We start from the raw sequence: 25,665 nt of genomic DNA on the forward strand, positions 1-25,665 counted from the left end.
CACTGTTTTCCACAGAGGTTGTACTAGTTTGCACTCCCACCAACAGGGTAGAAGTGTTCCCTTTTCACCACACCTTCTCCAGCAATTGTTATCTTTTGAGTTATTGATAATGGCCATTCTGACTGGAGTTAGGTTCTCAGTGTGGTTTTGATTTGCATCTCCCTGATGATTAGTGAGGTTGAACATTTTTTCATGTGTCTGTTGGCTGCTCGGATGTCTTCCTTTGAGGAGTGTCTGTTTTTTCCTTTTCAGCACGTTTGAGTTCCTTGTAGATCCAAGATGTTAAGCCTTTGTCAGACCTGGAGTTGGCAAATACTTTTTCCCAGTCTGTAGGCTGTCTCCCTGCTCTCTTGATGGTTTCTTTGGCTTTGCAGAAGCTTGTCAGTTTAATGAAGTCCCACTTGTCTATCTTCTCTCTTATGGCCTGTGGGTTTGGGGTTTTGTTCAGGAATTGGATGCCAGTTGCAATTTCCATGAGGGTATGTCCTTCATTTTTAAGGTTCTTATGGTTTGAGGCTTTACATTTAGGTCTCTGATCTATTTAGAGTTAATTTTTGTGTATGGAGATAGATAGGGGTCCTGTTTGAGTCTTCTGCGTGTGATCAGCCAATTTTCCCAGCACCATTTACTGAATAGGTTCTCCTCTCCCCAGTGGTAGGTGGTGGGGGCATTGTCGAAGATGAGTTGGTTGAGAAATTGAGGTTTTGCTTCTGGAATCTCATTTCTATTCCATTGATCTATATGCCTGTTCCTGTACCAATACCAAGCTGTTTTGATTATTGTAGTAAAGTTTGAAGTCTGGTAATGTGATACCACTTGCTTTGTTTTTGTTTTTTTTGCTGAGGATTGTTCTGGCTATTCTTGGTCAGTTGTGTTTCCATATGAATTCCTGTGTTGTTTTTTCCTAGGTCTGAGAAGAATGTTCCTGGTAATTTGATGGGTATTGCATTAAATCTGTAGCTGACTCCATAGTCTTAATTGTGGAGATTGAGAGTAACAGAGAGCTCTGACTGACTAAAAGAACAGGAGATTTGGAAGCCCCAGGCATGAGAATTAATGAGGACAGAGATGACTTCTAGCTTGTGAATGTCTGGAAACCCCCTCTCTCTTTCTGTTTCCTAATCCCACATCTCCAGTCACCACCTGTCTGTTTCTTTCAGTGGCTTCTCTTTTTCTCTCTACCTCTTCAACATTAGGCCCCTGGGATTCTGTCCTCAGACTCACTTTCACACTCTCCCTCAGAGAATCTCATCCTCCCCCAAGGCTTTCATGCCTACCTCTCTGCTGATGTTCCAAGTCTGTAACTTCAGCATTTCTGTCTGCCTTGGGCTCCAGTTCCATCCCTCTGGCTGTCTACTGGACGTTTCCAGTTGGAAATTCCACAGGCATCTCCACACTCTACTTTATTCATTATCTCTTCCATAGATTTGCTCTCCTCCCTGAGTTGTCCGTCTCATTAATGGATTCAGCAGACTGGCAGGCTGGAAATGCGGGATTTGTTGTGGGCCTTGCTATGGGACTGGGAAACTTTCGATAACCCAAGAGAGACAACACAGGCCTTCTTTTCTTACCCCTTTTAACCCCTTGCCTCAGCCCTACCTACGTGATGCTTCTGAAATACAGAACTCATTGTTTTATTCTCATGCTTAAAATGTTGCAGGATCTTTGGGGTTCTGAGCCCCAGTCCTTAGCAGGCAAGTCCCACCTTATTCCTCTTTACCTTTTCCTTTATGCCTAACCTTTCCGTCGTAATGAGTGACTCCGGTCATTGCTCAGGTGAGACTGGTCCCTCTGCACCTGCAGTACCTTCCCGAGAATGCCCTTCTCTCTTGTCCTGTCCAAACATTCTTGTCCTTCAAGATGGGCCTCCCTCTTGGGAAGTCTTCCCCAGCAATCACCCCCTGTTCCATGTGGACTCCCCTGAACCTTCCGCTCTCTTGTGTCATTCTTATTACCTGTAGATACTCTGGTGTTCCTTCGGGGTAAGGACTTTGTTCATTCATGTTTGTATCCCCAGTGCCTAGCATATAAGAGATGCTTAATGAGTGTTTATTGAATGAATCAGCATCTTGTCCTCCAATATAGGCAGTGGTTCCCTCTATCTTACCATTCAAAATGTATTCTTTCCTCTTCCCTGTCATGTGCCCAGTCTTAGAGTGGACCCTATTAAATCCTTTCTACCATCTGGGCTCACTTCCATCCTCAGTGTCTGGGTTGTGCATCCTGTTCATTGAGCCTGGGATATTCATGTTTCCTCCTTTTTGCCATCTCAAGTCTGCCCCTTCATTCAAAGCCCTCCATATATTCCATTACTTTATCCTTTATTGACCGATAAGTGCTTTATTATTCTCTTTTCTTTGTATGGTTTTTTGCTCTACAGATGGCTGTCAGCTTCATCACGGCAGGGATCACATCTTAACTACTTTTTCCCCCTCACAGCGCGTACGTTGTGTGCTGCATACTCCATGGTGGATGCCTGCTTATTCACACACAGCCACCTCTCCGAGGTGAAGCAGAGTTTTCTCGCAGCTTGAACCTTCAGGATGGGACAGCTTTTAAACATATTTGGACACTTCTGTAAGAAAAGGACTTTTTGGTTAAATGTGATTTTTAATTACCTTGTTTTCAGAATACCAGAGAAGCAGAAATCAAGCTGAAAAGTGAAAGCAGAGTCAAACTTTTTTACTTGGACCCAGATGCCCAGGTAAGAACCATTTTAATACTTAAAATTTAAAATCAAGTATGGAGAATAAAAATCTTTGATGGGGTTATTTGTTTATTTGTTTGTTTATTTCAGGTTGACAAGCAGTATAGACAATTCATATAGACAATTCAGGGGAAAGGCAAAATAAAAACAACCTATGATCATAAATATATCATAAATATATGATATTCAATAGAGTGTTGAAAATTGAGGGTGATTTATCCAAAGACATTCTCAAGTTCACAAGGAATTTATAATTTACTTACCTGTTAAAATAACCATTAGAAAGTAACCAGCATCACTGCAGATGCCTGGGAGTCAGTGATAATTCTCAGCTAGCCCAGGCTCAGTCCCAAATACAGACCTTCTTTTCTCAGTTAACTTTTAGTATTTTTCTGTGATTTCTTCACAGACCTCATAACCGTGTGTGTGTGTGTGTGTGTGTGTGTGTGTGTGTGTGTGTGTGTGTGTGTGTATGTGTTGGCAATTTTGATTATATTGGTTAAAAATCATAACATTTTCATCATTTTTAATTGTATATCTCAGTGGCATTGAATACATTTTCATTTCTTTACAACCATTACCACCATCCATTTTCAGAACTTTTTCATTTTCTCAAACTTAAACTCTATACCAAGCAATAACTCCTCATTCCTCCTTCTCCCCATCCCCTGGTAACTTCTTTTCTACTCCCTGAAGTTGTGTATTTTAGGAACTTCATAAATGTTGAATCATATAGTATTTGTCCTTTTATGACTGACTGCTTTCACTTAGCATAGTGTTTTTAAGGTCTACCCATGTTGTAGCGTGTGTCAAAATTTCTCTTCTTTCTTGACTGACTAGTACTCCACTGTATATGTAGATCACATTTTATGTATCCATACACATCTGCTGATGGACACTTGAGTTGTTCATAACCAGAATATCTAAGCTTTGTATAGTCATCCATTGAGTAGATATCCTATCATTTACTTGATCATTATTCTAAACTATAGGTAACTATTATAAACTATATAGACTTATTATAAAATAATAACACTTGTGAGTAAGTGCATATAGCTTTTCCATATTTTAGGCTGTTTCCTTTAGATACATTTATAATGAGATTTTTTTTTAACAGTAGGAGTATAATATATTTACCTATTTACATTTCCTTTTAAAGAAGCTTGACTTCTCATCAGCTGAGCCAGAAGTGAAGCCATTTGAAGAGAAGTTTGGAAAAAGAATTCTTGTCAAGTGCAATGATTTATCTTTCAATTTGCAATGCTGTGTTGCTGAAAATGAAGAAGGACCCACTACAAATGTAATTTTTCTTTTTACAAATAAAGTTTTAAAAAATAATTAGGTTTCAGGTGTGCCTTTACAGTGTAGTCTGGATGAGAAATCCTAGATCCTGGTATCAAAGAGATGTAGTATTTGGGTCAGGATATGGAGACTGTTTAGCTGGCAGGGACAGGATGTTTGTGATAAAGGGTTTGTGCTCAGTGTTCAGGAGACGGATTTCATCTAAGATGCTTGAGGAAAGGCAGCTGTCAGTTCTCCATGGAGTATACAATAAGTAGCAAAGCACATAAAGATAAAAATACTGTTTTATTTCTTAAAATGTTTGGTTCCCTAATTCTGTGCATGAAAAGGGATGAGACTATTCCCCTTTATTTAGTAGTAATTGATAACAACAGTCATTAATAGGTCTTGTCATTTGTCCTTTGACAGCATCATTCTTTTTTCCCCGACACCACTTGAGCCACAGTGATCATCTGGGCTGCTTTGTTTTTTCAGGTAGAGCCTTTCTTTGTTACTCTATCCCTGTTTGACATAAAATACAACCGAAAGATTTCTGCTGACTTCCACGTGGACCTGAACCATTTTTCAGTGAGGCAGATGCTGGCCACCACATCCCCAGCTCTGATGAACGGCAGTGGGCAGAGCCCGTCTGTCCTCCAGGGCATCCTTCACGAAGCTGCCATGCAGTATCCAAAGCAGGTGAGGCATGTGAGCCAGCGATCGTCCTGCTCGGGCTTACCTTGCAGATTGTGTGAATACATCAGAAGCACCAAAATGAGAACTTGCAGTGCACTAGTGGGGTAAATTAGGCAGTTAACTATATTGGCAGTGTTTATAATTAGACAGTAAAAGCAAGGCGAGAAATAAGTGGCTTCTAATTTCTCCTTTCTTCTTTCTAAACTTTCTCTTAGTCTCCACCCAACCAAATTGACTTTTTGAGTATGTATTGAACTGTTGATTAGCTAACTAGTTTGTCACTGGTTGTTTCTTACTAGTTGTATTATTTCACTGTTCTTTGTTGTTTGAATGTTCATGGGATTTGTTGAACGCAGCTGTAGCTGTACTTACCAAAGAAAATTGTTTGTCCTCTAGGGAATATTTTCAGTCACATGTCCTCATCAAGATATATTTCTTGTGGCTAGAATTGAAAAAGTCCTTCAGGGGAGCATCACGCATTGTGCTGAGCCGTATATGAAAAGTTCAGACTCTTCTAAGGTATGTATGACTTTTATTCTTGGTGATGATACAAAGCAATCTGAAAAGGAGACTTCATGTCAAAATAGAAATACTTGACAAAAATCAAACATAAGCTGTATTTATAGTCTAAAAGATGTAGAGAATGCTACATGAGTTCACTCTTTATGTGTTGATTTTTTTAATGAAAAGTAGTCCTATGTATAAATAGAATATTTTGCTAGTCTAATCTGACATCTTAAAATAATTTGCAAAGGAATTGCTGGCTTATTAGTAAACTTTCTGCCATTAAAAGTTATAGATACGTGGTAGTCAGTCAGTTTATTCTACTTGCTGGTGCGCCTCTTGGGTTCTGGAATTATATTTTGATCCATTTATACTTATATATGAGGCTGGAGACTAAGAGATGCCCCTAGCTCAGATGATCTGGCTAGTTGTATTGGTTCAGGTCTACTGGTTTTTGTTAGAGGAGGCAGGGTTTTATGGTAGAGATGGCTTGGCCATAGGTGGAAGAGGAGGGAAAACAGACAAGACGTATATTTGGTGTGTTTTCAAAGGAGTGTTCATTACTTGGGAAGTACCTGGGTGTGGGCATACTGTAGTTATTAAATATTAGACATCATCTAGCCCATACTCCACTCTCATACTTTAGAAGACCAAGGCTTTCAAAGGTTCAGTTACCTACTTAGTGTCTCATGGCTAGTGTGGCCAGACGACATTTGGCTGTCACTTTCTAGCACACTGCACTACCTGGTTAGAGTAAACTATGGGGTGCTGATGTCCTTGCTAGTTTTACAATATGTATAGTTCTTTTTCCAAAATATGTGTGTGTGTGTGTGTGTGTGTGTGTATGTGTGTGTGTGTGTGTGTGTGTGTGTGTTTTTCTGAAGACAGTCTGGATACATGGCCAAGGACTGGTCAGCAGGAGGAGTGGAGACCCTGGAGGCTGTGCCTGAAGTTTACTGAGCTGGACTCAGGGGTACTCATCCATCATAGGTGTGTCCATCAAGGTGCAGAACGGTCACTGAAAAACAGGCCCTGGGAGTCAGAAGACCTGGGTATTGCCTGCCTAACCAACCTGTGTACTCTGGACAAATCACATCGCCTGTCTGGCCCCCAGATGGCCCATCTGTAGATGAAAGATGATGTTACTACCTGTCCCTGCCTTTCTCAAAGGAACAGTATCAGGATCAAACATAATGTACAAGACAGTCCTGTGGGCACCATAAATCACAAAAAGCATGTAAAATATCATCATTTATTACGGCCTCAGTCAAGTAAAAGTCCATTTACTCAGGCGTATTATTTCAAACAGTAAGCCTTTTTGGCTGATAAAAGCTGCATAGTTTGGTCTCTGGAGAGAAACTGCTTTATTTTTTTTTAACCAAGTCTTTAAAACCTTGGATGAGAAGCTCTGTTGGTTCTTTTATGTTTTGATTAATAATCAATGAAGGCCCAAGATAAGCTCTACTCCCCAACTGTGTCTGCAACACATTTCCAAGGCCTGTATACACCACCTTTGTTACTCCTGCCTGCCACATGCACTCTTGGAAACTTGGCAGCTCATACTGGTGCAAAAATCACGTTGCTGTAGGCAAAACGTTCCTCTGTATATTTCCCGGTGTCCACTGAGCCTCTGTTGAAGTCTGCTGCTTCTTCACTCTTTATGGCGTGTGTAGCTCATGCATGAGTACATTATTCATGCATTCATTTTCCTGCCCCTCCAAAGCATCACATTCAAGCAGGAATTAAGGCCCAGCAATCTCACATCAGCACAGGAGTTTTGGCAAAGATATTACTGTGAAATTATTTGTCTGTCTCTCGAAGTTTTCTCTTCATGTTTTTCAAGATGGTCTAAAACATCATTTGGAGGAAATTTTCATTTTGGAGGAAATTTTATGAAAAGTCTTTGTAGGCATCTACCATAGATTTTTTTTTTTTTAAAGAAAGAAAAGAAACTCCTTTTGTGGTTCATAAGCATGATGATCGGGTTTTCATGCTCGTGTGAAATGTGCCTCCCTCAAGTCTTGTTATGACATCAGTGTATTACACATCTGATGTGAAAAATGGAAAAGAAAGAGGGAGAAAACCCCAAAGGGCAAAAATCTGCTTTTGACTTGTCTTACCTTCACACGTATTGTGTTTTCTTGGTACCCTTGGTAAGTCTGAGAGCTTAGTCCTCCTTCCTGCAGGAAAGGCTTATTAAAGCCTTGTGTCAGTGGCTCAGCCTGTAATCCCATGCCTTGGGAGGCTGAAGTGAGTGGACTGCCTGAACTCGCAGGTTCAAGACTCGCCTGGGCAACTTGGTGAGACTTCATCTCTACAATAAATCAAAAAATTAGCTGGGCGTGGTAGCACACTCCTGTAGTTCAGCTACTTGGAAGGCTGAGGCGGGAGGATCGCCGGAGCCCAAGCAGGTCGAGGCTGCGGTGACTGGGAGCAGCCAGTGCACTTCAGTCTGGGCCACAGAGTGAGACTCCAACTCAAAAAAAAAAAGGGCCTTGTGTTTTAGCTTTTCATTTTATGCAAATGCTATATTTTACTCCATGACATATTCATTATGTTAGAACCTAAAAACCTCGAACCTGGAAATACTTGAGTAAAGTTGACTCTCCAGGAAGGCAGACTGTTCTACACTATGATCGCATACAGCCCAGACCCCACAAAGCCACCCCAAGGCAAGGACATATCCCACTGAAGAAAGGGGACCAGAGGATCCCCTGACATCTGTTTCAGTTGAGATGTGCTTTCCAGCTTACTCGTGAAGGCAGCAGTTCTCACAGCACGATTATGGTGGAACTGTAAAATTTTGTAACTGGAAGGGATCATGAAAGTATAGCCCAAGCACCCCATTTTTCAGGTGAGGATAGTAGAGCCCAGAGAGGTGTGGCAGCCTACAGAGTCACACAGTTGGGTTCAGATTGACTTAGAGACAGGCAGTTCTGTCATCTACCCCTGTATCTTCTAGATCCTCACTTCTTAAACCTGATGGTGCACATGGATTAGCAGGAGTCTTGTCAGAATGCAGGCTCTCATTTTGAAGGGTTGGGCAGGAACTAAGATTCTGCATTTCTAGCAATGCTGATAATGCTATAGGTTGGCGGAGCACACTTTAGTTTACAGGTGCTGAGTATGTTTTGCAAAATTGATTTGACTTTGATGTACAATAATGTCAGAGAGCCTACAACTCACTACTCCTAAGTCTCTGAATCCATCAAACTTTGCCTTGATAATAAGATACTACCGTAGTACAAAGCAAAGTTAGAAAAATTAGGTATACCTGCTTTGCTAATAGGGGGATAGTTGATTAATAATGGAGCTGTCATACATATATGTCTTAGACCAAAAGCAAATAAGCTTCACTTTATACGAGAGGGTTAAGTAGTCAACACACAACAGCCCAAAACTGACCATTAGGAAGTGAAAATAACAGTAATTTTTATTAGTTTATCTTTAGAGACAGAAGCGGGCTTTGTCACCCGACTGGAGTACAGTGGTGCAATCCTAGCTTACTGTAACCTCAAACTCCTGGGCTCAGATGATCCTCCCACCTCTGCCTCCTGAGTAGCTGGGACCACAGGTGCTCGCCATGCCACCACACCTAATTTTTGAATTTTTTGTAGAGATGAAATCTTGCTGTGCTATCCAGGTTGGTCTGGAACTCCTGGCCTCAAGCAATCCTTCCGCCTCAGCCTCTCAAAGTGATGGGATTGCAGGCGTGGGCTCCAATAATTGATATTTAGAAAACAAGACTACAGCAGTTGAAAACACTGCCTTCACTTAAATCAGCATGTCTTAAATCAGTATGTCTCATCTCCCAAATTATGGGAATCTGCACAAGCTAGTACACATTAGGCACTGTGAAAGTGTAGTGGTTTCATTAGTGTTCCCATGTAAATTTTGGTAAAGTGATATCGTTTGGCATAAATACCAAACAATCGCAATTATTAATAACTCAATGGGCTTATAAATAGTTCTTAGTCGTAAAGAGGTAGGAAAGCCTGTGAAAAAGCCTATTTGTTGCCTCAGAGGTCAAAGAAAAGCCATGCATTTGGCAACAGCACTTTATATTCTGTGAGAATCGCTCCTAGAGAGCGCCTTAAGTAAAGAACTGCACGAAGTGTGAATGCAGCCGCATTCATTATCGCGAGGTGTGCTTTTCCACGCATCTGGTGCTGCAGTAAGAGCTTGTTTAGTGAGTGTGTGATGATGGTTCTCTGGATCATAATTCTGCCAGTGAGACGCGGTGTCTCATGGCTCGACTCTGATGTCTTCAAGGTGGCTCAGAAGGTGCTAAAGAGTGCCAAGCAGGCATGCCAAAGACTCGGACAGTACAGAATGCCCTTTGCTTGGGCGGCAAGGTAAGGAACGGCTTGTTTGTCTTTTCTGTAGAGATTGCTAAACAGATGGCCAGGGAGATAGGTTGACAGGCCTACTCTGTTGTCCAGAGGCAAAGAGGATTGGAAGGGGCGAAAAGGAGAAAGAAGCAAGCCCCAAGTTTGAAAAATCCTGTAGTGGAGCCACAGAGAGGAAACAGCTGGCTGGAGAGGAGCCGCCTTGGACCGGCAGGGGGACAGGAGTTCCTGCTGCACAGCTGGGACTCGGGGGCCTGGCCACGTGCCTCCAGCCGGGAGTGGGTGGAAGTCCAGGGAGGCCTGCTGTGATCTTTATCTCTGGTCCCTATACCTTAAGCTTTTGACCATGTAGGTTGTTTGCTAAAAACAAGCAGTTGGCTGGAACTGTTCTCTGTGGAAGTTGAGTTAGTTGTGCTTATCCTCATGAATGTTTTCCATGTTTTTAGATAATAAGATTTCTGTTGGCCATAGCCAATGGAGCCATAATTAGCCTTTGCATAGAAACCAGACTTAAGTGATAGATTTATTTTGGTCTTTTGGAAATCTCATTTTAGAAATGTTGCTTTGCTATTTCAGGTCATTGTTTAAGGATACATCTGGAAACCTTGACAAAAATGCCAGATTTTCTGCCATATACAGGCAAGACAGCAATAAGCTCTCCAATGAAGACATGCTCAAGTTACTTGCAGACTTTCGGAAGTGAGTTTCACGGTCTTACTTGTCTCCGTACCTGAAAAATAGAAGCTGGGGAGGGGGGCAGGAGAGCAGTCATTTAAAGTACTCAACTCAAACATCAGAAGGGATGGTGAATGAGCATGGCGCGTTCTCAAGCCCTTGAGAAGGAAAAAGAGTCCAAGTCAGAAATGTAGCCTGGTTCCTTTGAATTCTGCACTGGGTGTTTTGGGTGGCTCTGTGAAGGATGGGTTGAAGGCGGAGATGAGCCTCAGTTGAGCACCCTTTGTCAGAGATGAGAAAGGACTCAGCAAAGCCACTGCAAGTGGAAATAAGAAGGAAACTGACCAATTTGCAAAAAGGTATGATTACTGTGTGGTGGCTTCCTGATTGGATACTGGGTAGAAGGAGAAAGAAGTGAGTGGTAGGGTTGACTCATGGTACCATGAAGTGAATGGGTGGTTGACATATTATCTGCTGGTGTGATTTGAATATGTTTCCTACGTTAATGAGTGTATTCGGGCCGGGCGTGGTGGCTCACACCTATAATCCCAGCACTTTGGGAGGCCAAGGTGAGAGGATTGCCTGAGCCTGTGGGTTCAAGGCCAGCCTCGGCAATTTGGTGAGACCTTGACTCTACAATAAATCAAAAAGTAGCTGGGTGTGGTAGCATACGCCTGTAGTTCTAGCTACTTGGAAGACTGAGGTGGAAGGATTGCCTGAGCCCAGCAGGTCAAGGCTGCAGTGGCCAGGGGTGTGCCACTGTACTCCAGCCTGGGCGACAGAGTGAGACTCTAACTCAAAAAAATAATGACTGTGTTCCTTCCCTTGTGCCCGCGGGTAACAGAGTACCACAAACTGTGTGGCTTAGAACAATAGGAATGTATTCTCTCACAGTTCTGAGGACTGGAAGCCTGAAATCATGCTGGATAAGGTTAGGCTGTTTAGCAGAGCAACCTGCGTGCTCACCATGTTGATTCTTCCTTGGCTCATTTAGCTTCTGGTAGCCCAGGTGTTCCTTGGCTTGTGGCAGTATAATCCAGTTTGTCTCTGTCTTCGTGTGACTGTCTTCCTGTGTGTCTGTCTGTCTAAACTTCCTTCTTAGAGAGCACTAGTCATAATGCTCATCTGTAAAGTCCCTGTTTCCAAATAAGGCCACATTTATAGGTATCCGGGCTTAGGACTTCAACATACCTTTTCGGAGGGCACAATTCAACCTAAAGCAGTGAGGCAGAGAGAGATTAAGTGGTTGTCCAACATCACACAGCTGGTGGCGGGTGGAAGTCAACCTGGCCCGAGGGTCTGTGCTCTTAACCACTGTGCTATCTGGCTGCTCTCATAATGAGCTCTCTTCTGAACCTACGAAAGTGGTTTTCTGTGCTAAGGAAGTGGGTTTTAGAATTTTTCTGGGAAAATTCTGGGAATGAGAAAGTGCTGAGGGCAACAGAAGAAATGAAGTGAAAAGAATGGCCATGTGCTAACTATTCTGTGCCGTAGGTACCTGTCAGTCTTATTTTTTATTAGAAAAATGTATATCAAAATAGCAGTGTTATCAGTTTGCCTAGAACTCAAGAATGGCTGTTTAGCTTTCTTTAACTTCATTTTGTCACTTTCTCTTTCTTCAGTGGTAAGAACAGAAGAGATGAGTCATAGAAACAGGCTCAATAGGTTTCAAAAATGTAGAGGTATATTCTTAATAACAATCCAGTCATGTCCTGGGCAATAGACAGCTTTAGCCTTCGAGGTGATGTGAAATCCCTTGTCAAGATGTTTCAAAAGGTAGAAACAGGGCAAGAATTCTCAAGGTCCCTTTCAATTATGTTATTCTACAGCTTTTGACTGTCTTGATGTTTCCCCTGTTTGGGGCTTTAATGAGAAGTGCAACTTTAATTTTGTTCTCACAACGCTACTCTCCACCATACTGATAAGGTTAGGCTGTTCAGCAGAGCAGACTACTTGCCTGCCACATTGACTCTGAATGAACCTTTTCCCAGCTCATGCAGAGAATTGGAGCAGGGGAAAAGGAGGATGCCAGTGAAGGATGAGGCCTGCTGGGTTTGCCTCCCTAGAGTCTTGGACCACACAGGTGCCCCGATTTGTGGGTCATGACCCTCTGGCAGTTGAGTATCCTGGTATGACAAAGGGCCTGACCAGAGCATGCACCTGAATCCCCATAAACCTGTTACCAGTCTTGAAAGACTACATGAAAGAATAGCACCTTATTTTTATTTTTTATCATGGAGGTGATTTAATATATAAACATAATTCATGTTCATTATTACATTTTGATAAATATAGAAGAATAAAAGGACCAGAAAGGTTTACCTCTAGTTTTACCCTTCATGGAGGTCTATGCTGAACTTTTAGGGAGTGTTATTTCACATTTTATTTCTTTATATTTTATTTCAGTTTGTTTTATTTAGTTATAGCCAGTCATAATATGTTCCGCTTCCCTGCGTATTAACATAAATATTTTCTGAAGGTATTATATATTTTTATAAACATCCTTTTTAATGCCTATTAATGAATATTTTGATAATCCATTGAGCAGGTAGATCATAGATTATTTAACTCTTCCCCCATTTTTGGACATTTAGCATGTTTCTGATTTTTTCAGAATTATACCCATAAGCCACAGTTACATCTTTAAAAAACCTTCTCTATTGCTGGCGGGTAAAATATTATCATATTATTTTAATAACTTTTTTGAGTTTCAAGAAATGTTTAGTCTTCCTTATAGAATAACAAGTTAATTTTTGAAAGCTCAGTTGCCTTTGGCTAAATAGGTTACAATAATTTCCTTTTCTAGATTAAATGTGATTCATATAATAATCATGATACAAGTCTGTGTGTACTCAGGAAGGCGAACATACTATATTCTTAAAAATGAAAAGCTATGTCTATATGACCTCATTTTTGAACAGAAAACATCTTATTTTTTTTTTTGTATATAAATGAAGAAATGGATAGGCAAGTAGCTGGCTAGATGGAAAGATAGAAAGCCATAAAAATAGTCATTTGGGTACATACCAAAATATTAATTATGACTGTTTCTGAGGGATGGGCTTATGAGTGATTTTTCACTTTCCATTTTATATCATTCTGTCAATTTTGCACAAACATTTTAAAAAATAACATTTACCTTTATATTCAGACCAAAGCCTCCACAATGAAGTTTTTTATATGTGATGGAAGTTGGAGCCAAGTGACTCCCCAGACTGGTTAGTTGGAGCCTTCCTCACAGTGGTGGCTCTTCGGGTTCTCCTCAGCTCATGGTCCTGCCTTCTTCAGTGGAGGCTGGAGAGTGGGACCTCACAGGGTCACTAGTCAAAGAGTGATTGGAACAGAAAGCCTGTGGCTGGGCAACACAGACCTTCGTTGGTTCGGAGCACAGGGAGAAACCAAGGGTGAGTCCTCTCCTGCACGCCACACCTTCATGCCTGTGCTCCGCAGGAAGGAATGAGTGTGGCGCATGTGCTGCGGCTGGCCAGATGGAGACCCAGAAACCTGAAAAGAGGGATCCCATACTAGCAGCATCAGACACAGCAGTACTAGGGGAGCCGCTCTCCTCAAGAAGAATCCAAAGACGCATGGGTGGCTACTCCCCTGGTCTTCACAAGAGTTAGGGGAAGTGGAGGATTCCTTTTTCTTTTTTTCTCTCTCTCTCTCCGCCCCACCTTCCTCCTCCTTTTCTTTTCTTTTATAAAAATGTTTGCATTGCACTTTTTCTTTCCCTTTAATTTTTTTCAAGAAATAATCTCATGTTGGTGGCCTGGGTGCCAGCTTGGGTCCAAAGGTATTGTTTCTGCTTACATGAATGTCCCAAAATACTATTTAATAATGGATGAGAAAAATGTTCTCAAGCTGTCCCAGTTTTTACAAAAGAGCTGCTAAAGCTCATCGGCCACTTGCCTTTTTCCCTTGCAGTAATTACTCAGGGATATATTCCAAGATTTAGTAAGGAAGCAGATAGATGGTATTGCTGACATTTATAAGAAGAGAGACTTGATATTTTGTGTTTGATTTCCTTATGGTGGTATCTTTTCTTTTTTTAGATTAGAAAATATAGTTGATTTAGAAAGTAGATTAGAAAAAGAGAGAGAGAAAAGAGGAGATTCATGTCCCGAAAAGTAGGGGAAGGAGCCAAAGCTTGAGAAAACATGGTCTGGCCATACCTGAAAGGGCACATGGCCACACCATTTTTTAGCATGGCAATGGCTGGTGGTATCTTTTCTAAGCTCTGCAGGAAATCTGAAGACATGAAGGCAAAGTATAAAAATAGAACATGTTCTTTAAAATTGAGACCTTTTTACTGGCACTACATTGGGTAGTTTAGATAATAATACTGCTGGGATTTTTGCATCTGCAACTCAACGTATCTGTGTTTATCTGTCCACTTATTTTCTCTGTGTTCAGGTTTTACAGTCTTAACCCCATTGAGCTCTAGTTATACTGCACCAGCCAGGTAGGGCTGCTGGACTTCCTCTTTGGCCCCTGTGGGCTTCCCCCCACCATGCTTTTCCCTCTGCCCAAATCGTGTCCCCTTCCTGCCTCATCAAGCAGCACGTAAATCATAAGCACATACAGCAGACACACTCCCCTTTTTCTTTGATCTCTGAGGGAACTCTGCTCGTCTTTCAAAGCCCAATCTGGGAGAGCTGGGACAGGTTACTTGGTTTCTCTGCCTGAGTCTCCTCTTCTTCTTAAGGGTGGGTAGTAATGGCCCCCGCTTCCTAGACCCATGGCAGGGAATACATGGAAAAGACATTTTAGGGTGATTTTTCCCACTGTGAATGCTGGTCTCATCCCTTATTCCTTCTCAAGAGATCTAGATATTCTTCCTTCGGGTCGAAGTTTGGTATATACTCCATGAAAGTAATTATCTTATGTCATATGTAGTTGACAATGCCTCCTGGATTTTGGCTTCTTAAGGACAAATCATATCTTGTTTGCATTTCAGGCAAGGCAGTACTGAGTATGGTGTGCATTGGAACACATCCAAAGCACTTGATAAATGCTTATTGGATTTTTTCATAGATATACATGCAGTAATTTTTGTTTAAACAAAAGCATCTCAAATTTCTTCCCCAATCACATGTAAATTTCATTTTTTTAAAAGTGACACCAAACCTTCTGGGGAATACTTCCTTTTCCAAAATGCAGTTAGAAGATTACTCTCACCCCCACCAACAGGCCCAAACCTGCCTGAATTGCCATTTAATTATTTTAATAGGCCAGTATGGGAAGTAGGGAAGGGAGGACCAGGCTGCAGAAACATATAGCAATGTCCCCAAATCTGTTGGTGTGGAATAACTGCTAGTTTGTGATACTGTTACCCTACCCACTGTGGAAATTGTTGAGTCAGCAGGAACGGGTAGGTAGTCAGAAGAAGCAGCTTCCTAAGAGAGAGTTTGAGCCTCACACTCAGACAGTTCCCAGATGTCAGGCATCCTACATGTCTATATTAAACATTTATTTATTTGGTGCAACTTGAGGAGGAATTTTCGTTTTCATGTATTATTTTATGCATTGTGTGTAGAATAGAAGTACTATTTAGCATAAAAACAAAACTGATTTCACTCATGAGAGAATTGACTTCATGTAACACACACAGTAGAGTTTTTGTTGTGTGTGGGGTTTTGATGTCCAGCAAGCCAGGTTAAAAAAAAAAAAACCGTAAGCTTTTGAAATAAGTTTAAGATTATGTTTTTAAAAACTCAAAGCTGGCAAGAACAGCTTTCAGAAAACCCATGTGCTATGTGGTGTGGAGCTAAGCTCAGCTCTGTGCTTGGAAATGTGTGGAAATTAAGTTTGCAGGAGAAGCAGTTAGAAGAAAAAGCTCTCAGTGGTAGGGAGGGGCAGAATAAGCAGTACGTCTAGCTAGGCACAGAAGTACTCAATACAGTGTAGAAAATTGCCAGTGAAGATTGTTTCACTAAAATGCATTGCTTAAAGCTCATGTCTCAAAAATTTATATGTGGATGATGTCAGAGTGATTTATAAATGGTGAAGAAGATATCCATTCATTGGTGGAAATAACTAGGAAGGGGTGAAATACATTACTCTTGGGCACTTAAACATATTATTTGTAATAAGCAATAGTCCTCTTTTTATTTTTTTGAGTTGGAGTCTCACTCTGTCACCCAGGCTGGCATGCAGAGGCACTATCATGGCTCACCACAACCTCAACCTCAACCTCCTGGACTCAGACAATTCTTCCACCTCAGCTTCTCAAGAAACTGGGACTACCAGTGAATGCCACCAAGACCAGCTAATTTTTTTTTTTTCATTTTTTTGTATAGACAAGATCTCATTATGTTGTCCCAGCTGGTCTCAAACTTCTGGGCTCAAGCAGTCCTCTCACCTTGGCCTCTCAAAGTGCTGGGATTACAGGTGTGAGCCTCTGCGCCCAGCCGTAATAAGCAATATTTCTAACTCAGAGAAGCAGATACAATGTCATAGGTGTCGTTAAGATTTGTGGAGCACAGTGTTTTGTGGTAGGTTGCAGTGTTGAATTGTTGAAACAAAGGTGAAACAAGGCATTGTGATTGTGTGTCACGAAAACTTACGCCTGCATATAATCCCACACAGATCCCTGCATGTTGATGCTCCTGAGAGCTTGGTGTGAAGCTGAGAGAGGCTCCGACAGTGTGTCATCAAAGAAGCGCACGACACTTGGGAGGGGTGGAAAGCTCTCAGGAAATGACTGCTGAGGAACACTACTGTCCCTCCTCCTGCTAGAAAGAAAGGAGCTTGTGCTTGAAACAGCTCACACAGTGGGCACAGGGGCAGCATTGGGGAATGCTGGCTGTACCTGGAGATTTCTTGGCCCAGAATCTTGTTAACAGAAGGCAGGATGTGTGAAAAATGGTTGACTTGACTTCCTGACCATTACATCTCTCAGGATTTTAAGGAATTGTTCATTTAAGCTCAGATGTGAATAGAGACAGGTGGAAGTGAGACCCTGAGAGAAAGAGATTCGCCAACTTGGAGGTAGGGATGGGCCAAGATGGGTCTACCCCACATTGTCTCTCGTCACAAGGAAGCAAGAAATTGGAATTTCAGGGAATTCCTAATTCAGATGAACAGTATTCCAAGATCTACTGAGAAGTTACATGTGAGACTGCTTAACAGATTACAGCAATATCTGAAAGATCTTAAAAACAGGAGGTAGAAACACTTCGAAAATGGGAACAAAACTGAATGCTGAATCTGTTGGCCACTGAGCTTTGATGTTCCTTGGCAGCGTTCTCACAAAACTATTGAACAGGTGGCATCTGAAGGACCATGAGGCGGCATTCTGTTTTCTAGGAATAAGTCATGCCATGTTGAACTTGTCATTTAACCACATTTCTCCTTGCTTCTTAGTCTGAGTGCTAAGCCCGTGTAGTAGAGAGATGCAGAGGCTCTGGCAGAATGCATTTCCCCTGTGTACCTATCAGGAGAGCCTAGGAAGAAGTCAGAGAAGTGTCGCACGCGTTACTGGGTGTTGTTCAGCTGCTAGAGTAACCAGGTGCCAGGCAGTGTGATTAATGTGCCAGTATCAATCCGGTCATAGGAAGAGCCTATTTTGGGCAGTATTCTGTGCAGTATCTTCACGACTGACTTTTATGAGAAAATAACATGCTGATTACATGTCTTCAAAACTTAAAGCTATTAGGAATATCTCATACAGGAGATGTTAGCATATGGAATCAGGAAGATTTTGATACACTAAAGATGACTCAGACTTTTTTAAAGGTGAAATTTTATCAAAACAAAAATAAAATTGTATTCTGAGGTCGAGTAACATAATTGTATAAGTATAGGACAGAGAGATGTAGCATGATAGTGACGCATGTGAATACATATTTAGGCATTCTAGGTGATTGTAACTTTAACATGGGCCACCAGTAGTGTGGCTGCTTGAGAGAATAGCATTTGGGCTGTATTAGCTAATGGGTATATTGGTTAAAACCAGACAGGTGCTCTGCACCCAGCTATTCATGCCATCCTGAGCCTGGTTTGTGCAGTTCCAGATACTGTGATTTAAATGGCGTGTCCTTCTGGGAGAGAAATGATATTAGAGGGTGGTGCAGGAGTGCTGAGCATGGGGGCCTTCAGAATGTGTGGTGACTGTAGACAGTTGAAAGACAGAGGAATGTCACAAGGCCCTTTGGTGAGTGGAAGCTTCAGGGAGGTAAATTTCACCAGGCTATGAGGAAGAGCACTCTGTTGTTGAAAGGACTGTGTCAGAAGTTTCATTGTCACTCGGAAAGGTTGCGGCAGTAGACGCGTTTGTCAGGAATGTTGCAGGAGATTCCTGCGTTGGATGGAGGTAGATCAAGTGCAGACAGCAGTTCCATTGAGCATCTACTCTGTACCTAGCGCTTTCCTGGAAACTAGAACCGAGATGATTTCTAGTTCTGAATGTTGATGACTCTAAATGAGCCCAGGGTTTATGGTGAGGCTGGAGTGGTTTGGGGACACTTTAGCTGTAACTATTTTGCCAATATTCTACTCTAGACCCGTACTGTGCAACCTGACAGCCACCAGGCATGGGTGAACTCTTGAAACATAGAAAGGCCAAGTTGAGATGAGCTCTAAGTATAAATACATACCTGGCTTCGAAGACTTACGTAGCATGTTTTTATACTGATTACATGCCAAAATGATAATATTTTGGATCTATTGGGGTAAATAAAATTTATCATTAAAATTAACTTTACCTGTTTCTTTTTACTGTTTATTTTTCGTGTGGTTACTAGAAAGTTTAAAATTGCCTCTGTGGCTTGCTTTCTATTTCTCCTGAAAATGCTGCTCTCGAGTTTAGGTTTTAGAGTTAACCTCACTAACAAATGTTTGATTTTTCTCTTCTTTTGTTTGTAGACCTGAGAAGATGGCTAAGCTCCCAGTGATTTTAGGCAATCTAGACATTACAATTGATAATGTTTCCTCAGACTTCCCTAGTAAGTGTCAGTTATGTGTAATCCACAGACAAAATTTGTGTGTGTTTGGTTTTCACTTCAGTTTGGATTATTGTGAATATCTTTTCAGATTATGTGAATTCATCATACATTCCCATGAAGCAATTTGAAACCTGCACTAAAACGCCCATCACGTTTGAAGTAGAGGAATTTGTGCCCTGCATACCAAAACACACTCAGCCTTACACTATTTATACCAATCACCTCTACGTGTATCCTAAGTACTTGAAATATGACAGTCAGAAGTCTTTCGCCAAGGTGAGTGTGCAGATTGAGGTTTCATTCTTTTTTTTTTCCTTTGGTAAAGTAGGATTTATTAAGAGGACAGAAAAGCTCCCACAGTTTGAGGGGACCTGAGGGGGTTGCTCCTTTTTAAAAAAATTTATTTCTTTATAGAGATGTGGGTTGCAAGTGGGTACAAGTGAGGATTAACTACATAAGTAGGCTGAATGCAAGTGAAGGTTTGGCTTCTAACTGGCCCTCTCCCCCTGGTAGTGGACCAGGCACCCTTCCCATTGTCGTGTGCCCCATCCCCCATTATTCTCCCTCCCTTCTTCCCCTAGGAGTGCCCAGCAACTGCCAATCCCTCCCTTGTGCTAATGTGACTATTGTTCAGGTCCCACTTATGAGTGAGAAGACGTATTCAATTCTGTATTTCTGTGATATATCACTTAGTATGATGGTCTCCAACTGCATCCAGTTTGCTGCAAAGTCCATGATTTTTTTCTTCTTTGTGGCTGTATAATACATTATGTATATGTATATGTACTACATTTTCTTTCTGCAGTCCACTTTCAGTGAGCACTAGGATTTGTTCTATATTTTTGCTATTGTGAAGAGAGGTTTCATTCTTGATGTCAAATTATCCCTTAGGATTTAGTTTCTTACGTTCTTTTATGCATATTTATAGATTCTGAGTTGTCATTGCAGGTTTTTCTTAATTTTCATATTAACTGTTGCTACAGGCCAGAAATATTGCTATTTGCATTGAATTCAAAGATTCGGACGAGGAAGACTCTCTGCCCCTGAAGGTTTGTTTTTTTATGTATATTCACCTGCATATTCTGATTTCTTTTCGTTTAAAAAAGCACTTGCTTAATACTGTACAACCAAAGACGTTTAGCACTTTTTTTTTTTTTTTTTTTGAGTTGGAGTCTCACTCTGTCGCCCAGGCTAGAGTGCAGTAGCACACTCACAGCCACCCCAGCATCGACCTGGTGGGCTCAGGCGATCTTTCTGCCTCAGCCTTCCAAGTAGCCGGAACTATAGGCACGCACTACCACACCCGGCGAATTTTTTTATTTATTGTAGAGACGAGGTCTTGCCAAGTTGCCCAGCCTGGTCTTGAACCCCTGAGCTCAGGCAGTCCTCTCACCTCGGCCTCCCAAAGTGCTAGAATTACAGGCTTGAGCCACTATGTCACATATTTTAATTGACACAAACTAAAAATATAGTTGTTACAATATATAACCACATATGCTGACTCTTATAGAACATGTAATACTGAAGTTTTTGTTCCTCGTTGACTTCTGTTTTGTCATTCTTTTTAGGGATGAAGTTTTCTTATATATACTCAATTCAGTAAACACCTATTGTGTACCTGCTGTGAGCCAGCTATTCACAGTGTGTGTGCTAAGAATATCAACAGTGAATAATGTTGATAATAGAAATAATAATAAAAGAGCTATGATAGAGAGTCTTTACTAAATACTTACTATAGTGCAGTAGTAACAACAGTGGTAGATTACAGGTAATGCTTCCTGAATGCTATTTATACTCCAGGCATTGCTCCTATGTGCATTTCATTCTTTGGTTCTCATGACAGTCTTTTGAGTATGAGGTACTCTTATTATCCATAGTGTTTAGAAGAGGAGGCCAGTGCCCAGAATTTAATTGCTTAAGATGATACAGAACCAAGACTCAAACTCAGGCAAGCTGGCTCCAGAGCCCAAATTCTCAGCTCAAACTATGTTAAAATGACTTTCTAAGAAAGGAAAGTGACAAAAATATAAAAGAGAATATAATAGAGTATCTGTCCTCAAGAAAGTCACAGTTTAGTAGGGAAGACAGTCATGGAGAAAAAGGTACTGGCACACAGATGGTGCTGAAATTTTTTTTGGATGAAACTGAATAATTAGTATAGAAAAGTGCTGAGGGGACACAGAGGAAGGAGCTGACAGTTTCTTGAAGGACGCACAAGGGTTTGCTTGGTGCAGGTAGACACGAAGGTCATTCAGACAGAGATGTGGCCTAAGAACTGGCATGGAGACGTGAAAGGGAATGGTGAGCAAGGTATCGTCTGGGGGACAGGGGATGAGGGGAGAAAGGGAAGCAGGCAGGTGGGCTTGGCGGTAAGCTCGAAGGTGGGCCAGATGCAGCCCTCAGGGCCTCGCAGCCCGAAGTCCGTCCTAGGTGGTGATGTCACGTCGATGCTGTCAGAGCTCCCCTTTCTGCACAGCATGTCTAAGTGTAATTTCTAACTCCATGAATTGAACACTGGCGTTTCCCTTTTCTAACTCTTATTTTAGTGCATTTATGGCAGACCTGGTGGGCCAGTGTTCACAAGAAGCGCCTTTGCTACGGTTTTACACCATCACCAAAACCCAGAATTTTACGATGAGGTGAGTGATGTTTCCAAGGAAAACCCCATTTAACCAGTTTTAAGGGAGACTCCAAGTTATCTACTTGGTGAAGCAAACTCCAGGAGAGTTTGCTGCATTCTGTACTGATTTTAGACATATAGAACTGAATGGGGAGGTGTTTGTTTTACTTATTTTTTTCTGATTGTAGAATTTCATTATTAAAATCCATTATTAAAAAGTAAAAACTTGGAAAGTGCCAGTAATTCACAAAAGAAAAAGTTATAATCCCACTGTCACAATTAATATTCTGGCATATTTCCTTTAAAATTCATACTTAAATGTAGTTACCTTTGGTGGACCCACCAAGAATCTTCCTTTCTTATCATTGGGTTTGCTTATATAGAATTAAGATGTCATTTATTAAAACCGCTATATGAATGCTACTTTGGAATGTTCCACCCTGGTTCTTCATAATGCCTTGGCTGTTGTAACTCAGCATCATAGTTGCTGTCATGCGTTTTCCAATTGTTTCTAGAAATTCCATCAACTCTCCTCTTTCTGATCTGTGAATTCAGGATCTATCTCTTGCTTGGCACAATTTAGTCTCAGGTGTCTCTGAATGCAAATGTTAATATCAGTTCCGGGAACGAATGTACATTTGTTTGTTGGGTGACAAGTTGTATCTCTGTTTCACTGAGAATTTTGATGTTTTTGGAATATTAGAAAGGCTGTTATTTTGTCTTCCTTGCAGATTAAAATAGAATTGCCCACTCAGCTACATGAGAAGCACCACTTGTTATTCACATTCTTCCATGTCAGCTGCGATAACTCAAGTAAAGGGAGCACGAAGAAGAAGGATGTTGTTGAAACCCAAGGTTGGGAAGTTCCTTTCTTTTGATTTTTAATAATTTACACATTAGGCTCTTAAACAGTATTTGAATTCTGAATTTTCATCCTTTAGCAAAAGGGTTTTTAGATATAGTTTGTATGTAATGTGTAAGTAACATGCCTGGGCTACATATGTAAATTTGTATTAAAGAAAATTTTAGGTTTGGTCTTTCACAGAGTCTAAAGGTCATTTATGGCAGACCTGTTCACAAGAAGCGCCTTTGCTGCGGTTCTACGGATACTATATTCAGGGCCTTTTAAATTTCTTAATTGGATCGATAGAACCAGTTCTTAGGACAGTTTTACATTGACTTTCTTTTATAAGTTTTCATATACTTATGGTGGATTTTTTTGTTCTCTGTTTCAACAGTTGGCTATTCCTGGCTGCCTCTCCTGAAAGACGGAAGGGTGGTGACCAATGAGCAGCATGTCCCCGTCTCAGCTAACCTTCCATCGGGCTACCTTGGCTACCAGGAGCTTGGGATGGGCAGGGTATAGGATTTTAAAATCCATTTACCCCAATTCTTCCAGAAAACATTAAAGAACAACTAAAACAATAGCACACAAAAAAGCACACAATATTTTTGCCTGCCAACATTTTGATTTTAGCTATTCACTTTCAAGTAAGATTCATTAGAAGGCAGTGCTGCTAATGGTGTGATTAATGTCAGAAATATAGTTTGGGCATTTTATAAGCTCTGAGGCAGCAGTGCCTCAGCAGGGAAATGGAAACTTAGAGATACTGGATACGGCAGAAGTCTGTCGCCGCAAACTAGCAGTGTTCATCCAAGAAATATGAGTTTTTAGGGTCATACAATCCATTAGGAGTTTTCTTTTCACTTAGTTTATCTAAGTCAAGTAAGCCAAATCTCTCACCCACATGGTGGCACATTTTGAAACCTTTCCAATTCGTGAAAGCCTGATTTTCCTCAGATTTCTCCAGTTAGTTTGTTGGCTTCGCATTCTTTTTGGCTATCTTAAATTTTATAGACTTCGGTTTTACTGCATTTTAAAGTAAGGCCTGTTCTTTTAATGTTTCTCTATGACTTAATGCCAAATTTGGGCCCATGTTATAGACAGGGACATGAAAGAAAAATAGAGGTTCCTTAGGAAGTTGAGATCAGCACAAGGTGATTGGCCCTTTGCCGGTGCTGGGCTTCTGTCCTGTTTGCTTTATCTGGTACCTTCCCCCATCTCTTTCAGAATTCTGAGCTTGTTTGATTAAGATACTCTTGAAATATTATTTCCCTCTCAAATGGACAATAGTTCACACAGCTACATCTAAACAGAAAAGATATCTTAGAAAATTCAGTAAGAAGAGCATTGTGCTTGAGGGGAAGTGGTCGGAAATGTGTGTCGGCTGCATTTCTGCTGTGGGCCCAGCTTAGCCACCAAGACACTGGAGTTCTCGGGATCCTCCATACCTCTTCAGTACCTTCAGGGATGATCGTGTTGGAAACCAAGAGAACTCATCTATTGGTTTTTTTCCCCCCTACCTATTTTTTTCAGCATTATGGTCCAGAAATTAAATGGGTAGATGGAGGCAAGCCACTGTTGAAAGTGTCCACTCATCTGGTTTCTACAGTGTATACTCAGGTATGTGTCCATTAAAATTAGTAGTGGTTGCTCTGTGACTAAGTTTGTACTTTTTTGCAAAACAAAAAAGAAAAGAAAAGAAAGAGGGAGGGAGACAGGGAGAAAGGAAAAAAGAAGCCCTAATATGTTGTATGGAGTTTATTTTGTTTTTTGTTTTTGAGTCACTCTCACTCTGTTGTCCAGGCTGTAGTACAGTGGCATGATCACAGCTCACACAGCCTCAAACTCTTAAGCTCAAGTGATCCTCCTGTCTCAGTCTCCCAAGTTGCTGGGACTATAGGCGTGTGACACCATATTCAGTTAATGTTTTAAATTTTTTAGTAGAGACGAAGTCTCGCTGTGTTGCCCAGGCTGGTCTCAAACTCCTGGACTCAAACAGTCCTGCCTCGGCCTCCTAAAGTGCAAGATTATGGACGTGAGCCCCAGCACCTAGCCTGGATATATTTTTATTCTGTAGGTCACTTTCTAAAGAAAGAAAGTACATCTAAGGTGGGCATATACTGGTAGAAATGACTAGTATAAGTGTAATTTTTCAATAGTTTTCCTTCTTTGTTGGAGGATCTTTTTAAGTTGTCATTTTTGTGTGTTCACTTTCATAGTCTTAAAAAATGTGTATGCTGCAAGAAGCAAATACTTCTATTTCCACAGCCTGTATACTAATAGACTTTCCTTTTCTTCTCCCCGCCACCCCCAGGATCAACATTTACATAACTTTTTCCAGTACTGTCAGAAAACTGAATCCGGCGCTCAAGCCTTAGGAAGTGAACTTGTAAAATACCTTAAGGTATCATGGCTTTTTTTAGTAGCCCTCTTTTTTAATGAGGTTAGAGTAGATCAAGTTTTCTATTGGGTGATAAGTGTTTTTCTTGCCCTTGGGAACCCCTGTAAGGACACTCTTACCTGGATGTAAGATAGCTTATATATGACTTTAGATAGTGGCAAGAAGAGGACCTAGAAACAGCACTATTCCTGCCTTTGTCCTAGTCCCATGTGTCCTTTCTCAAGGCTGAATCTCTAAAACATATTGTTTCCCATGCATGGAAAGCCGCTCACATGACACAGGCCTCCTTGTTGAGTATTCCCTGGTACCGAGCTGTCATAGGCACAGAAGTAGTGACTTTTGTCCTTCTGGTTCATTGTAGGAATAATATAGAGTTGGTGACTGCATGAGGTGTATAAATCAAACAAAGAAATAATACATATGCCGGGCTCAGTGACTTAGCCTGTAATCCCGCATTTTGGGAGGCTGAGGTGAGTGGATTGCCTGTGCCCACGGGTTCGAGACCCCCCTGGGCAACTTGGCAAGACCTCATCGCTACAATAAATAAAAAAAATCAGCCGGGCGTGGTAGCGCGTGACTGTAATTCTAGCTACTCAGAAGGCTGAGGCGGAAGGATCGCCGGAGTCCAGCAGGTCGAGGCTGC

The 25,665-nt window shown here is 41.3% G+C and overlaps 1 protein-coding gene across 5 annotated transcripts in view; it reads left to right on the plus strand.

The window, feature by feature from the left end:
- Positions 1-25,665, plus strand: part of DOCK9 (dedicator of cytokinesis 9) — a 239,202-nt gene that overhangs the window by 120,358 nt on the left and 93,179 nt on the right. For all 5 annotated transcript variants that reach the window (XM_008070565.2, XM_008070568.2, XM_021718816.1 and 2 more), the window contains exons 10-23: positions 2,630-2,704; positions 3,867-4,007; positions 4,484-4,687; positions 5,081-5,203; positions 9,461-9,543; positions 10,114-10,236; positions 19,078-19,157; positions 19,246-19,433; positions 20,141-20,206; positions 21,704-21,796; positions 22,509-22,632; positions 23,016-23,137; positions 24,155-24,241; positions 24,936-25,025. In XM_008070565.2, coding sequence (XP_008068756.1) covers positions 2,630-2,704; positions 3,867-4,007; positions 4,484-4,687; positions 5,081-5,203; positions 9,461-9,543; positions 10,114-10,236; positions 19,078-19,157; positions 19,246-19,433; positions 20,141-20,206; positions 21,704-21,796; positions 22,509-22,632; positions 23,016-23,137; positions 24,155-24,241; positions 24,936-25,025 — 1,599 coding nt within the window. The remainder of the gene's footprint in view (positions 1-2,629; positions 2,705-3,866; positions 4,008-4,483; positions 4,688-5,080; positions 5,204-9,460; positions 9,544-10,113; positions 10,237-19,077; positions 19,158-19,245; positions 19,434-20,140; positions 20,207-21,703; positions 21,797-22,508; positions 22,633-23,015; positions 23,138-24,154; positions 24,242-24,935; positions 25,026-25,665) is intronic.

This window comes from Carlito syrichta, unplaced genomic scaffold (genome assembly GCF_000164805.1).
Source record: "Carlito syrichta isolate Samal-C Ts95f unplaced genomic scaffold, Tarsius_syrichta-2.0.1 Scaffold313642, whole genome shotgun sequence".
Classification (NCBI taxonomy): Eukaryota; Metazoa; Chordata; class Mammalia; order Primates; family Tarsiidae; genus Carlito; species Carlito syrichta.